Source organism: Seriola lalandi, unplaced genomic scaffold, assembly GCF_002814215.2.
Source record: "Seriola lalandi dorsalis isolate HSWRI2012SDOR001 ecotype SW California unplaced genomic scaffold, Sedor1 jcf7180002054574, whole genome shotgun sequence".
Taxonomy (NCBI): Eukaryota; Metazoa; Chordata; class Actinopteri; order Carangiformes; family Carangidae; genus Seriola; species Seriola lalandi.
The window spans coordinates 711448-727159 of NW_019525127.1; the positions used below are offsets into that span (position 1 = coordinate 711448).

General features: G+C 41.2%; 2 protein-coding genes across 4 annotated transcripts in view; one reads left to right on the forward strand and one right to left on the reverse strand.

Moving 5' to 3' along the window:
• Nucleotides 1–983: 983 nt before the first annotated feature.
• Nucleotides 984–15712, reverse strand: part of slc5a10 (solute carrier family 5 member 10) — a 22848-nt gene continuing 8119 nt past the window's right edge. The window contains exons 9-15 of the mRNA XM_023417391.2: nt 15011–15146; nt 6349–6456; nt 6101–6251; nt 5754–5922; nt 3406–3621; nt 1853–1946; nt 984–1712 (exon numbers count right to left, since the gene is read on the reverse strand). Of these exons, the coding sequence (XP_023273159.1) occupies nt 1519–1712; nt 1853–1946; nt 3406–3621; nt 5754–5922; nt 6101–6251; nt 6349–6456; nt 15011–15146 (1068 nt within the window). The 3' untranslated portion in view covers nt 984–1518. The remainder of the gene's footprint in view (nt 1713–1852; nt 1947–3405; nt 3622–5753; nt 5923–6100; nt 6252–6348; nt 6457–15010; nt 15147–15712) is intronic.
• Nucleotides 7530–15712, forward strand: part of sack1gb (scaffolding CK1 anchoring protein Gb) — a 10311-nt gene continuing 2128 nt past the window's right edge. Inside the window, exons 1-5 of one of the 3 annotated variants that reach the window (XM_023417389.2) lie at nt 7531–8807; nt 10650–10817; nt 11690–11814; nt 12669–14069; nt 15606–15712. In XM_023417389.2, coding sequence (XP_023273157.1) covers nt 8316–8807; nt 10650–10817; nt 11690–11814; nt 12669–14069; nt 15606–15663 — 2244 coding nt within the window. In that variant the 5' untranslated portion in view covers nt 7531–8315 and the 3' untranslated portion in view covers nt 15664–15712. Of the gene's footprint in view, nt 8808–10649; nt 10818–11689; nt 11815–12668; nt 14070–15605 lie in introns of all 3 variants that reach the window. The other 2 variants (XM_087176926.1, XM_023417390.2) reach the window with 2 other exon arrangements.

Below are 15712 nucleotides of genomic sequence, written 5' to 3' on the forward strand. Positions count from 1 at the left end.
GGGCATTTGCTGCTTTCCTTTGTTTTATGTCATTATAACTGAAAGCCTTGGCTTGTGGACTGCTGATCATACAAAACATGCAATTCAAAGATGGCACTTTGGGTTCTGTGGGTTTCATGTTTTTCCGACTAATCAGTGAACCAAAAATGATAAGAATCGTTGCCCTAGAGTGAGCCTTTGTTGTTTTTTGGGCCCTAACTTCCTCCTTTCTCAAACAGTCTGTACTGAATATGACTGAAAAATTGAACTTTATGTTCACTTTGTTTTAACATCTTGTCCATGCCCCTAACCTCCCCATGTAGTAAGAAAACTGTACAGAAACCAAATAAAGAGTGACATCATCTGGTTATAAATACTGTAACCTGCATTTGTGGACAAACACGTGTAGCTTTGATGCATATTATCTTTACATTTATTAGCAATATCACAAGAAAAAAACCTTTGAGGGGCAAGTTGTCAAGATATTTTGTCCCTTGACTGACATGAGGATCTTCACATCCAACAATTTGTGCTTCTCAATACTTCTTAATGAATTTCACCAATAAAAAAATGAATGCACAGCAACATAGACATTATTATTAGAGTTTCTCAGCCTTGATGCCCCTTGTTGTCAAGTAGACCGGAGCTGGAGGCGATTTTCAACACTGATAAATTTGTAATAGAAAAATAAATATAAATCTTTTCATTATTTCAATATAATTTTGATGCATTTTGAGTTATGAATGTGATGACAACTTAAAAACTCTAATAGCTGGAGTCATGAGAATTTGTAATGGACAAGAAAAGGTTGAGAAATTCTGATTTATATTAATTAAAATAAGCTTAACAGCATGAAAGAACACTAGAACAATAACTGAAGGTTCACAAAAACCTTACTTGACAGATATAAGGCCATCAACAAAACTATATAATTACCATTAAACATCTAAATTCTAAATGAAATGGAATTATGAGTCACATACAACCTAACCCACACAGATGTACTATATTATCTTACTATATATTTTGTAAGCTTTAGGTACAAGATATGATGTGCATCAAGCACTAACTGCACATTCATGTTAGCTTGTTACAAGCCACAAGCTTCATTGTAATTGGTACAATACCCTCCTGAGACTTTAAATTTAGATTACAACAAGTAGAACAACCTGAAATCCTATAGTGGGGGCAGTGTTAAAATAATAAACATAACATCAAACACATAAGTAGAATCACTGTATGTGTAATGAAGTGATTCTAAAGGACAACACTGAACACAGCCTGAGCTGCTAATGATTTAAAAACATTGTGACAAGGGGCCTTTTTGCACATTTTCACCATTTTCTCATGAAATTTTGGACTTACTTGAATAAAAAAGTATGACATGTGTATTCTATTATTGTCAGTCATTATGTGTAATTTGTTGCAGATGTGGATCCAGATGCAGATAAAAGAATGTCTCAGCATTTGCTGTTGAAGAAAATAAATTTAGAGGTTTGTGCAGCCTTGTGAGGCAGGATGTTAAATGTGATTCTCCACTCAGGCAAAGTATGCATAGAGAAAAATGTTAATGCTGATCAGCAGGAGCGCATTAGCACAGCAGAACCTGGACCAGAACACACTCTCTCTCACACTGGGAACTCTGGGAGCTGGAGTCTCTCCTGATCGCCGCACTGCTGCAATACAGGAACCTACCCCCTGACCACATGTCATCCGTCGAGCTGGCTCAGAGCCTGCAACATCACACGCACAGAGCAGATACAGGAAGTTACTGAAACAATAACTATAGCAGCATGTGTGTGTGTGTGTAGATGACTATCTATCATATGATGGCTGGTTTTATTTTCAGTGCTGTGAATATCCAGACTCTCACCCTGGGAGATACGGTGGCTGACAGAGGACACTTTCTGTAGAGGAATTTCTCTTTGTGGCTCTTCAGTTATTGTCCACCAGGTCAGGTTACACACCTGGGAGAGGAGAGGGAGGCAATGCAACCAAATGTAATTCACTAACTAGGCAGTACATTTTGGCATAAACACAACCAAAGATAAATGTAGAGAGGCTGAGTGTCCTTATCGACAATATCCATTGTGGGACGTATGCTTATTTGCTTTCTTACAGAGTTAGATGAGAAGATCGATACCGCTCTCATGCGTGTATGGTAAACATGAAGCTGGAGCCATCAATCTGTTAGCTTAGCGGAACACAAAGACTGGAAAAAGAGGGAAACAGCTAGCCAGGCTCACTTAGGGTAACAAAACTCCTATCTTCAGCTAGAAATATAAATGAGATGTTAATTAGTGAGCTTTAGAGGTGAATTTTCTTACATTTGAACAGAGCCAGGCTGGTTCCTCCTGCTCTCAGTCTTTATGTGATGCTAAGGTAACGCACTGCTGGGTGTAGCTTCATATTTAAGACTGACATGGGAGTGGTATCAATCTTCTCATTTAATTCTCCGCAAGAAAGAAAATTTGCATATTTCCCAGAATATTGAACTAGTCCATCAGTGATGAACTGTATTTATTTATTTTCATGGTGCATGATGGTGGTTTTATAGGTTAAATGTCATGCTAATTTCAAGCAAAACAGTCAGGCCAGTGTGAAGTATGAACTGTGTGATATCATGCAAGCATTTTTTTTTTTTTTTTTTTTACACATCTGGTATAACAATTATATTTGGCTGTTGAGTTTTATTTCTTTGTGTAATTCAGTTTTATTCTTGACGTTTATTCTGGGCAATGATTCTTCACCTTAGACAACACAGTCAGCAAGGATTAGATTTTTATGTAACAAAATTCACCAGAGAAAATCACTTATATAAAACTTTAGCTTATCTGCATTTTTGGTGGACATAAAGTGCATTGACATCAGTTGTCTGTTTGGATAAGAGACATTACAGATAATTGTGGCGAGCATAGTTTCTACATGTGATGTTATGGATTGATGTGCACTGTTTTACGGGCGAGGTTAAGCAGACTAATTAGCATCTGGTAATTCTCTTGAAATATGTTATGACATTTTTTTTTTTTTAATTACCAGAGCGGGTTTTGAGTTCATACATAGGTTAAAGTAATGTCGGCTGTGACTCATGGGTAACCTAAAATAGTGAGCCTTGACATATGAAGCATTTGGTGCGGCATTCTATTGTGTGCAACAAAACCTCTACTGTACTTTAATACTTCTACTGTTCTCTGTAGTCGGTCATTGATCCTTTGGATTTAGATAGGCATGGCCTCTTTGACTGTCCTTTAAGAAGCCACCCTTCACATAATCTGCTCTCGAATGCTCAGCTGCCTGTTCCTTAACCTCAGATTCATCTGTTTTATTTTCAGTAGATAACATGACAGGTGTATCCACAGAAAAACCACTACGATAAGCTTTACCTCCCTAAGAGAGCTGTTGTTTACTGTATCTATGTGTACACACCTGTTCAGGGCTGGGTGGGGGTGTAAGCAGTGATACTATAGTAACCACGATAGCAGTGAGCCCACAGAGCAGTATGGCGAAGTGGAGGTAGTGGACGCCGCGCAGCACTGCAGGTGCAGAATCCACAATGCCACATCTGGGAGGAGGGAAAGCAAACTCCAGCACCATCCTACACACACCCACCACCAAACCAACCATCAGGCCCCAGAATGCACCCTGAAAACACACACACATAAACACATACAGATGACATTACATGCCTTCCTGAAGTGTATATAAATGTCAGTCTAATGCACAGAGCAGCCCTGGGTCACACCTGGGAGTGTCCGGGCTCATAATGCTCTCACTTTCCCACCATTATAATTTTGTCTTCTTTGTCCTGCCACATATTTAGACACAAGTGCACTGGCACCAATCAACATCTGTCTCTTTCTCTTTTCAACCTTCACCAAAGAATGTGATCTGTGCAGTTCGACTTAATGCACAAGAGGTCACCTTGTCACTTCTCATCATATTTTCTCACTTTTCCTCCTCTCTCTCTCTCTCTCTCTTCTCCTTCCTTATGCTCGTTACTGTAAACCATTTTTCTCTTTGATCTATTTTTCTACAGGTGAACAAAATCATTTAAGGTAACAGTTTTTTTTGTTGTTACATTGCCAACTATTGTGAAATGATCTGTTTTTCTGGTTTTAGTTCATATAAATCTAAACGCACATAGTTTTTGTTGGTTTTGTTTTAAAAAATCCTAAAATGTTTTTATACAAAGGAAGATAGAGATGAATACATAAGATGACATGTGTTAAAGACATAATCACACTAATTACAGGGTTTACTAATGTTTTTATGAGTTACAATTGCAGCTCTGGTTCAAAGAGTACATCATATTCTCACGAAATTACTCTCCACAGTGTCAGCGTGTGACACATCCTGTGCAGTGACATGTTCCCTTTGACCCCATGAGTCAACACCATTTAGATTCTTAAAGCGATTATCTCACTGTGTTTCACTGAACAAATAAAAAGCTCACACCTCTTATGTAACAGGGCTGTTGACCCTTCTGCATATCCTTTTATTTTAATAGGTCTTAATTTGAAATGGTAGCATCAAACAGCAATGGATGGCTGTGACATTTTATAACTCCTCCTGTCAGCATGGCTTTGGTCTTTTCTCAGTCTAAAAAAAATGTCCTATGGCGAACATGAAAGTCAATACTACATTTTATAAAAATCCATCCAGTGGTTGATATACTTAGGTCTAGACCAAAGTGTTGAAAAGACCAACTGACAGATTGACATTGCTTTCCACAACACTAGCACTGATTTTATATAACAACGACGTCCTTTGACCTGCAAATTCCCAGATCAGTATTTTCTGGGCTGTTGCCAACTCATATAGTATCCCCAGGCAAATGATTTGTAAACTCATTGTAATAAAAGTGGAATGTAATATAAAGCAGACACTGTATCTGTGTCATCCAGAGTTGGATAGAAGTAATTTACATTACAGTAAAGGGGAATAAAGACCTTTCAATCTAAAAAGACCTGATAAAATCCTCTTCATTTCACTGGTTGAACAGCGTTCCAGCAGAGTGGAGACACACCCAGGACATGTTGTAATAAACAGTGATCTTGACTATCCAGCAGACTAGTCTTTACTTGCAGTTTAAGTATTTCAGTCTTTCAACATGTGTTTTTAGCTCTTGGCTGATCCAGACTCCTACTAAACCACTGTTATGTCTTTTATCCAACTTTATAATCTTTATCTTCTAATTATCACACTTTCCCTCACTTGCACTCTGTTTCTGTCTGATAACAATCACTTTCATTTATTGCAGTGAAAGAGCAGCATGTTCATTCCAGCCTTATAAGAGGAAATAATAAACAATACACTTCACAACACACACACACACACACACACACACACACACACACACAAGACTCTGCACCAAGCAGTGAGGGATGTTTGCACTTAGCTGGATCCCATGTGAGACTAATAAAACTGCACACCAGTACGGTGTAGGAGAAAGGACAAACAGTGCAAAGAGGAAAACATCAAAACTTCAGAATGTTCTGCTGAGTAATTTGATGTAAAACTGCCAAACATTTTTTTCACTCATATAATTAAATATATTTGGGTTTTGGACTGTTGATCATACAAAACAAGTCATTTGAAGACATAGGCTCTGGAAAGTTGTGGTGGACAATTTTTTTTTTTGCTGTTTTCTGACATTTTATTGGTAAAACCATGAATTGATGAATAGAAAAGTCAGATTAATAGATAACAAAATGATCAGAAGTTGTAGCCCCAATGGAAATACTCATGCATGTGGTTTTGTGTGAGTTATGTACCTGCTCATTGGTTCTCTTCCAGAAGACAGCCAGAGTGAAAACAGCAGTGACCGGTGGAGCAAGGTAGCTCGTCACAGACTGGATGTAAACATACAGCTGGCCACTGTTGGCCGACTGTAGGATGGGGATCCACACCACACTCACCACCACCAAGATCACGGTCACAATCCTGCAAGAAAACACGTGCAGCACATCTGTCTCACTTTCTCTACAAACAAGCTTCTCTTTATCGGTCCTAGTGTCAACATTTCACCCTCCACAGCACTGAGAGGGCTTTAAAGTCCTGCTCAAGGACACTAAAGCACAATGAATGTTGTCTGACCACCGGGCCACCCTGTGTAATATACCTGCCGACCAGTAGCAGCTCTTTCTCCGTGGCTTGTGGGCGATGTTTCTTCCAGATGTCCATGGTGAAGAGTGTGGAGCTGCTGTTGAAGATGGAGGTCAGTGACGACATCAGAGCTGCCATCATTACTGCTATCATAAGCCCCCGCAAGCCTGTAATACACACACAGATGCATGCAGGGGAAAAATTACAAAAAACTTATCACACATTGACACATATTAAAACATAAAAAATCTGCAGTATTCTCACCGCTTGGCATGAGTTCAATGACCAGTTTGGGAAAAGCGATGTTGGAGCATCCTACCTCAGCTCCACACACTCGCACACACTCCTCAGGGTCCACACATCCAACAGTGTCTGAAACATGAGGACAGTCCAATATCATTCACACGAAACTAAATACTTAGCTAATGCAGAATTCATGTTGTCTCTAATTTCTGCTAAAGAACAGGCAAACGAACTGGGGTAAAATTTACTTCAGTATGAATGTAGGTCGTCGAAAAACAAAACCTTATTTTGCAGTGAAAGTATCTTAACTAGATACTTTTTATTTGATTATATTATTATATTCTTCCAACTTAGATTTCACAAAGAATGGCTTCCTTTGGCAGGCATAATTCTAATATAGCCAATGTTTTATGTATTTTAGATGTGTTGAAGTATGAAATATGCAGGCGATAGCCTACAAAAAAAAATAAATGGCACAGTCTGTATGACCACATTCATCCTTTGTTCACTATGTGCCTGTACAAATCGCTATCATGGCACATTAGAAAAGTGGCCTTCATCACTTTTTTCCCTGGGTTACTACATTAAATTTGTAAACTCCACTCTGCAGCCTACTTTATTTTACTCTTTGAATAGCCTTGTGGTTGAATAAACTTGCCTTGCCTTAGAATTACACTGACATTGAATTACACATTAGAAACACAGAAACATTAACATCAGATCTGTTAGTTGGCAAAAAGTGGACTAACAGTAAGGGTCACTTTTCTGTGTGTTGGTTCTCCATATAGGAACACCTAAAACTGACCTCCTTTTAGTCTTGAACTATATTAGAACTGACTCAGACATTCGTTATTTCCCACAGTGTTTTATCACCGGAAATACCAGCAGACCATTCAGTGACACATCATTGTCCAGCAATTACACCAAATGGCAAAAAGCCGAGTACCCCTTTGCCCATGTGCTCTGGATTACATCATCTTCCTTATAAATTCTATCTAATACCATAATTGAGTCCCGTAGTGCCGGTAAAACATACTGGGTTAGTTATTTCACTGTCTTTCGTAAGGGTCTGGAAGAAAAACAAGGTTTCTCTCCTTCTATCCAGACAGGAGGGTGGAGTTTAAACCCACTTTCCTAACCAACTACCGGACACTCCGCCTTTCTGCCCCCGGTAGCTGAGCTTCCGTTGCCGAATTCCAGGGTGAGACACTGACCGGCAGCTCCAGCACACTGCTCTACTGGACCTTAAGCCTGGAGGGACGTTTTCAAGGAAAACGAGAAAAGTTAAACCGCGGTGAACTCGGAACCCCGTGAAAGTTTGGACTCGCATGTGCCACGTTAGTGAAATTTACGACTTTTTTGTCTCACGCTGAACTCAACAGTTGCCGTTTTCGAGCAGCTGTGAGCCGCTTCTGTCAGACTCCAACAAACAAAGAGGAAAAGTGTCTCGTCAGCGCAACAAGTTAGACTGAGTCACACTCTGTTTCAACACTTTCAAAGCAGGATTAATGATCGTAATTCTCTATCTCAAGTACATGTTCCGCTTTGGCTTGACTCACTGGCAGACACACAGACACACTCATCCACCCAGACAGCTGCCTGCTGCCTCCATGTCTGCCGGGCCCCGCGGCTAGAGCAGCTGAACCGGGTCGCCTCTGCAGTTACCCGGCCCCTGTCAGGTGAAAAGGCGTGGTGCTGAGCGGGGGCGAGCTTTGTTCTAACAACACCTGAGTGTTTGAGTAACCTGATATCTGGGCTGAGGTGGAGCCTCTTTCTGAGCCACTCTTCTAGCGGTTCATTTCCATCAGATGAAAATCGTTTTCCACCGGAGGATCTCACTTCACGGGCCCAGGTCACGCGGACACGTTATGGACCGTAATGACAGATCGCACTCTTTTGACGTTTGACCCTTCGGACCGACGAGTCGAAACTGGGTCAGAGTGGTTTCAGTACTTAACTGTTTAGTGACCGGTGGATAAACTGAGGCCATGGCGCTGTCTCAGATCCAGTGTCTGGACGATCACCACGTCAACTTGCGCGTGAGCGAGAGCAAACCGGAGTTTTTCTACAGCGAGGACCAACGGCTTGCGCTCGAGGCTCTCGTCACCAAGGGCCGCGACGCCTTCACGGACTACACCCGCAAGAATGGCGTCCGGGAGTTCCTCTCAGAACCGGAGCTGGAGCGGATTGCACACACAGCGGAGGCCTACCGGCCCGGGCACGAGCATCACCAGAAATCAGAGACGCCAGGCCCGGGGAACATCACCCCAGGATCTGCGGAAGAAGGTGGAGACGGCGAGGTGTCGCTCCAGTACTGGCCAGACCGATCTGAGGCCTCAGTGGCTGAGCTGGACCTGGGGTGGCCCGACTGCATTTCTTACCGAGGGGTGACGCGGGTGACCGTGTACACCCAGCCTCCAACTGAGGGGCACACGCACATCAAGGAGGTGGTGCGGAAGAGCATTGCTTCAGCGCAGAAGGTGGGAGAAGAGGATGAGGATGAGGGTCATGGTGGTGATGGTGGTGGTGATGATGATGATGATGATGATGGTAACCCAATTGGTGGTGTATGAGAAAGTTCAGGCAATCTCCAGCAAATCAAACAGAAAATAACACAAACAACCCAGAGATAAAGAAAAACAGAAACCAGTGGTGGAAATGGTGCACTTACTCAAGTACAAATTAGAAGTACTTTCCATTTTAAGCTACTTGAATTAATCAGTTGATTAATCAATTAGTCAATTAATAGAAAAAAATTGTCTGTTGGTTTTTGTAATCTTTTCAGTCAAACATCCCATACTTTCTCTGATTCCAGGTTTTCCAGTATTAGGTTGTTGTTTTCTCTGTCATACATGATAAAAATTAATTTTTAAGTGTTTTGTATAAAACAATGCATCTGAAGATGTGACTGTCAGGTCTGAGACATTGTAGAAGAAAAAAAATAGTGATCTATGAACCGAGAAAATAATTTGCATGAAAATAATTGTTAGTTGCTGCCCTAAGTGTGTCAAATTGCATTATGTTATTTGGTGATTTTTATTAACCTTCTAGTTTACCATCATTGTTTACATTATTTTATGTTAAATCACTGACAAATTAAGAATGAATTTTTTGATCAGAGATTTTCCTCTTCAGTTTTCTGCTGTCACAACACAGACAGCGATACTTGGCTAAATCATATATCAATAATCTGACATTGGCTTTTTTGGATTGAATTTTATCCATTATCTCGGTCAGAGTTTGACTTTGTTTTTGTCCATTTACATCTGATCATTTCCCTTTGTATTTCCTCACACACCTACTTCCCTTTCTTTTCTCTCACATGTGCCAACTCACACATGCACTCAACAAAGTTTTTATAATGAAGCAAGTCTGATCTTGACACGCTAGTGGAAAAAAATTCTCTGACGTCACTGAATATGCTACATGCCAAAACTCTAACCTTTACCTCTCGCATACATGAATGCTGGCACATGAACATATATTAGTTCAGCTCTGGGTCAGAGCAACAAACAGTAAGACCTCAATTAATGAGACTGCTTGGAAGGCAGTACAGACCCAACACATCCATATGCAAAAACAACATTTTTTCCAAGGCTAATGTTCAACTGAACTCAACTACAAACAAACTCTGCCCTATGCAGGGTTTGTATGTATAGTTTTTTCCCGCATTTTAAAGAGTATTTAATGTTACGCATTACAGCTTATCTTCAAAACCTTCTATTTCTTTTACCCTTTTCTAGTTTTCTTTTTCTGTGATTGGCAAGACCGTGTCTCACTGGGTGCAAGTAGACAAGAGGGCAATCATAATAAAGTCGATTTGCAATCTGTATTAAACTATTCTAATGTAAAAGTTCAGTAACTAGTTTTTTCAGATCTGATTTCTTGTTCAGTTTGTGAACTAAGTTGTCCATGTTTGGGACTAACCTCTATTTCTGCAGTTTTAACTCAAAACTGGGTCAGTTGAAGAGTGAATAGGCAGCTCTGTGTGAAGAGTACCCTGCTGTCACCAGTACTGCTGGGTTGTTGAACACACCATCCAGTCACTTCTCACTTTATCACCACCCTGCAAAAGACTCTTTGTTTCTAGCAGTCTTTTTATGGCACATCTAGTTTGAGGGCAGCAAGAACAATCTCTGTCTTTAAGGATTTCATTTATTGTTCAAATGCAGATCTTACAAGTGCCTGGCTTCCTTTGAGGGTTTAATGAGTTTAATATTGTTGATAAGAGCAGCTTAAATCAAACCCAACCTCACAGACCAAGAAACACTAACACCCTTTGTGGTTTCCTGTCTGTGTTTTTTGTGTGTGTATGTGTGTAGGTAATAGCTGTGGTGATGGATGTGTTTACGGACGTGGATATCTTTCGAGACCTGCTGGATGCGGCATTCAAACGCAGAGTTCCTGTATATATAATTATTGACATGGCTGCAGTCCCCTGCTTTCTTTCCATGTGTGGCAGAGCCGATATGCACCGTGGACACCTAAAGGTATGTATACAGATGCACACATCCAGATGATGTTTTGATAAACTGGGGGATGAGCTAGATTTGGAGATGAGCTAGTTGGCTAATCCTTTACAAGTATACAATAGTAGGAAAAGGTTATTTATAAGGGAATTATTTGAAAGGAGGGCACATGATTGACCAAGGTGTTAATAGGTTTTTGCCGCAGGCCTTGGTAAGGTTCGTGCAAAAGCAAGTTGTATGCCATAGGCTCAATATCTGAGCTGAACTGGTCTAGGCAGTAACAGAAAACACTTAGTGTTTCTCAGGGGATTTTCTAAAAAAAATTGTCTGGAAACCAGAAAGACACTAAGCACATTCCTGCCTATGCTGCAGGCAATTAAATAAACCATGTACACGCTCAGTTTACTTTTGGTAACATGTTTCTCTTTCATTTCTCTTTCTTCCTTCCTCATTGCTTTAACCAACAGATATTCCCCTTCTTTCAACTTATTTCTTATCTGTCGTCTCCGGTCTCATTATGAGCATTTTACGACATCCAATGGTTAGTGTCTGCTGTGAGATCTCGCACAGAACATTTACTTACGAGGTAACGCTCGGCTTGGAACCACACCCTTATCACAGGGCTGAAGACAAACACCGCAGGGTGTGTCATACAAGCATGCACATACATAGATTGTCCAAGCTCTAACCTGTAGAGTCAGCCAACAAGAAGTTATGGTGGTATTAGAGAGCTGTTCTTGAGCAATGAGAAAACACATTCTTTTCTGTCTCTCCGTGCTCATGTTGCCTTTATTTACCTTTTGTTCACTAAAATCCCTCCTCCTGTAACTACTAAATCCCCAAGTGCCTTTGTTTACATAGCATTAACTCTGTATGTATGTGTATGTGGGTAGAATGTGCGCGTGCGCTGCTGTGGAGGTGTGGAGTTCTTCACACGGTCGGCACAGAAGGTGCGTGGTTCGCTGAGCCAGAAGTTTCTCCTGGTCGATGGAGACAGAGCCATCTCTGGTTCATACAGGTGAGCAGTGTCCTATACAACATGTTGGGTATGTTTGCATATTGTTTGAGTGCACTAATTGGCAACTGATCATATGACTATTGTGATGGGGGTCACTTAAAGAGAAGAAGCCACAGAAAATAATCACTCATTACCCAGTTCACTTTCACTGTTCAGAGCGTTTTGGTGTCTTTCAGCTCACTGTTTTGGTTTTCTGGATGCAGCTTTACTGTTTCAGATAAACCAACTGTGCACTATGAACCCAGCACCAAACAACTGGCAAAGTTTGCGACTGGCTGGTGAACATAGTGGAGCATTTAGCTGTGAAAGAGCCAGATATGTCCCTCAGGTATTGGTGGAGACCAAAACAGAGCTTACACGTGATTGGTTGTAAATATGCAACTGTTAGCTAATTTGTTCACCATAATAACTTAATAAGATGATATGTCATTGTTGAGTATAGAGCTTTTTGCTCAGCTCCCAAGTGGTTAAAAAATTAATTTAAGCTGACAGCATTGTACGCCAATTGCACCAGTGTAGCAGATCTATTGCTTGCAGAAATTTTCCTTCCATCGCTACTTTCTGAAAATTGGACTGATTATAAACCTTCACTTCAACACACAGACTTTACAGTTTACTGTTATTGTCATCTATTAAACAATGTATCCTTTGTTCTACAAATGTCTGGTGTCATGATTACACTAGGTTTTTGGGTTTTCTCATTATGAGTCATGACAAGAAAGAAAGTATTTTGAATAGACAAACAGGAACTGGTTAGTAGACAGAATGTTCCAAATGTGAGCACCCTTTAGACAAGCACATTAATGGGGGAATCACTGCTGTGAATTTATGTTTCCATGTCTCTACTCTTCCAGCTTCACCTGGTCTTCCTCTCGTTTGGACCGTAACCTCATCACTGTGATCACAGGACAGGCAGTAGAGACGTTTGACCTACAGTTTCGTGACCTTTACCTCTCGTCCAGAGGTGTGTCTCTCAGCAAGGTTCCATTGGTAGACGAACCAATCCCTGACCTGATCCCTCACACGGCTCCTGCTCCTGTGTCAGCCGCTGTTGCTAGGAAGCTCATCAATCCCAAATACGCCCTGGTTGCCACAGGAACCCACACAAGTCCAGCCTCCTCTGACCAGAACTCCAGCAACAAGAACTCAAACTCTCAGAATCCCACTGGGCTAAAAATGATGAAAGGGCGTCTTAAGGGCGTTATCGAAGAGCCACCCATACACCCAGGATTAGCCCATCTGGAGAAAGCGTACCTGATTCCATACCTGCCCACCTGGCCAGAGCCAGACCCACCCAGCGATGTGATTGGCTTCATCAACATCAGGGATGAAAAGCGGGCCAATCGGGTTCACCTACAGAGGTCGGAGAGGTTTGAGGTCAGCCAGGCTATACGCTTCAGCTCACCACTGGCACTAGCAGCACAGACTGGGGGACCTGCATCAGGTCAGGATGCCAACGCTGCAGGAAAAGCCAAAAATCCCTCTGGGAATACAAGTACAGAAGTCTGTACTCCTGTGAGTCCAACCAAAAAACAGGATAAAGAGAAAACACACACTACTCTGAATAAAGGCCAAACTGATGCAACAGATTCCAAAGAGGCCCCTCAGCAGCCCAAGACACCTCCAGCACAAGACACACACAAAAATGCGCACACACCCAAATCATCAACCAAAGTAACTGCTGATTCACAGCCAAAAGACAGTGCTAAAGAAACTCCAGAGGCACAAACTGCAGCACCTCCTGTTCCCAAACGCCGCACACTGCATTTAGTCATTGACTCTGCTCCCTCAGAGCAGCTTAACCAACCACTGGTGACTCTGGTAAAAATGGACCAACTGGAAAGTCTAGATGGCTCTTCTAGCAAAAAGAGAACCGGAGAGGGTCGTGGCCGCATAACATCAAAGAATGATTGCAGGGACTCATGCAGCAACGAAGACGGCAGCCAAGACAGCACCAAGGTCATGTGTGACCGAGCAGCCAATGACGATCCTTCAAGCGCTTCCACGGCGTCAGAGGAGGAGTTTTATGATTCCCAGCAGGAGCCAAGTGACCTGTTGACAAATGGAGTGACGACTGGTTCAGGTCACGGGCATCGCCAGGGAGATGGAGTCAACATGATGGCCCGCCTCTCCCAGAGCATGCTGGACCTGCGAGAGCCAAGCCAGCCAGAGGACAGCAAGGACCTCATCCGCCAATCACAGCAGCTCCGCAGACAAGGTCACCCCTCACCACACAGGCACATAGGACAGGTGAGGTAATTCATTTCAATATAACTTTTCCTCTATAGTTGAAACAATATGTCATAGAAAAATAATGGCAAACAATGAATCTTTATATTTGCTGGTTCCAGCTTCTCAAATGTGAGGATTTGCTGCATTTTCTGTTTTACAACAATCCAAGTCATGTTTTCTAATATTTTACAGACTAAACAATTAAACAGTTTAACAGTAAATTTAAATAACAGATTAAATGTGAAAAATGATTGTTAACCCGAAACAATTAGTTGGTTAATTGACCAACAGAAAAAGTACACTACTACACTGCTTCATAGTTTAAGATATTTTTCAAGCAAAAATGCCAAATCATACCCAGTTCCACCTTTCGTTTTTTTTAAGAATTTGGTGCTTATTTCTGTTTTATAACATTGTTCATTGAATCTTTGAGTTTTAGAGTGATGGTCAGACGAAATAAGCACTATGGAGAGATCACTGAAGGTGGCAGGAAATTGGGATAGGTATTTTTCACTATTTTCCCACATTTTATTAACTAAATAATTAATAGATTAACTGAAATAATAATAATAAGACTATTCATTTATGAAAATAATTGTAAGGTGCAGTTTTATGTAACACTGATGTTGAAGTAGATGAAGACACAATGCTTGTCTAAATCTTTTAAATCCTGTTTTAATGTTTAATGAGCAATCACTGGCGAAAACAAGTGCAGAGTTGTCATGAGTCATGACAAACATTATTCCTGGGAGCCTCATGAGCATGTAGAGGACACAGCTCAGTGATTCTCCATTTACAGGTAGGATGCAGATAATTCCTCCCAACTTTTTACGAATTCACCTGAAAAGGGTGTGTATCATCTGTGGTGTCAAAGCAAGCTGGTACTTGTTTACAGTTAAACATGTCATGCCCTTTTCCTAATTAAAAGGTGTGTGATCGTTTGCCCTCATGTTTGTGTATGCACCTGGATAGAGAGCTCGGCTGATCATGCCAGGGAGGATGATGAAGATGAAGGGCAGAATCTTCAGATAGGCAGCGAGGATCGATGCTCCTTTCACATGACTCATGTTCTTAGCAGACAGGGACCGTTGTACAATAACCTTTACATACAGAAACACATAGTAATAATATTAACTTTATTTATATAGCACTTTTCAAAAGACATAAGACCGAGAAATGCACAGTGTGATAAAATATAAAGATTAAAGAGGAAATAAGTGCAGTTTAACAGATAAATGTATAAAAGCAAATGCAGGACAAAAGTCCACATAGTAATGGTCTTGTATTTCAGGGTATAAAACCAACGCTAAGCTGTGTACTCGTTTACAACATTCAACATTTGGGAAGAACCATCATGCTGTGAAGTGAAATCTAGCAAGCTATAGTAACTAGCAAATAGATAGAGAATAGAAAAGGACCCAGAATTGATCCCTGAGGAACTCCATGTGTGAATTTAGTACTGGAGGATCTCAGTTCTCCATAGCTTCACAAATAGAGACCATGTGTAACTCTTCTGGACTTTCTGGACTCATGTCTCTCTGCTTTCTCTTTTTCTGTAGTTGTTCCAGACCTCAAGATCTCCAGGTCGTGACGCGAGAATGCGAGGACCTAAAGTAGTCATTGCCAAACCGGGAAGTTACCACCGCCCCACCCGAGCAGCTGGCCC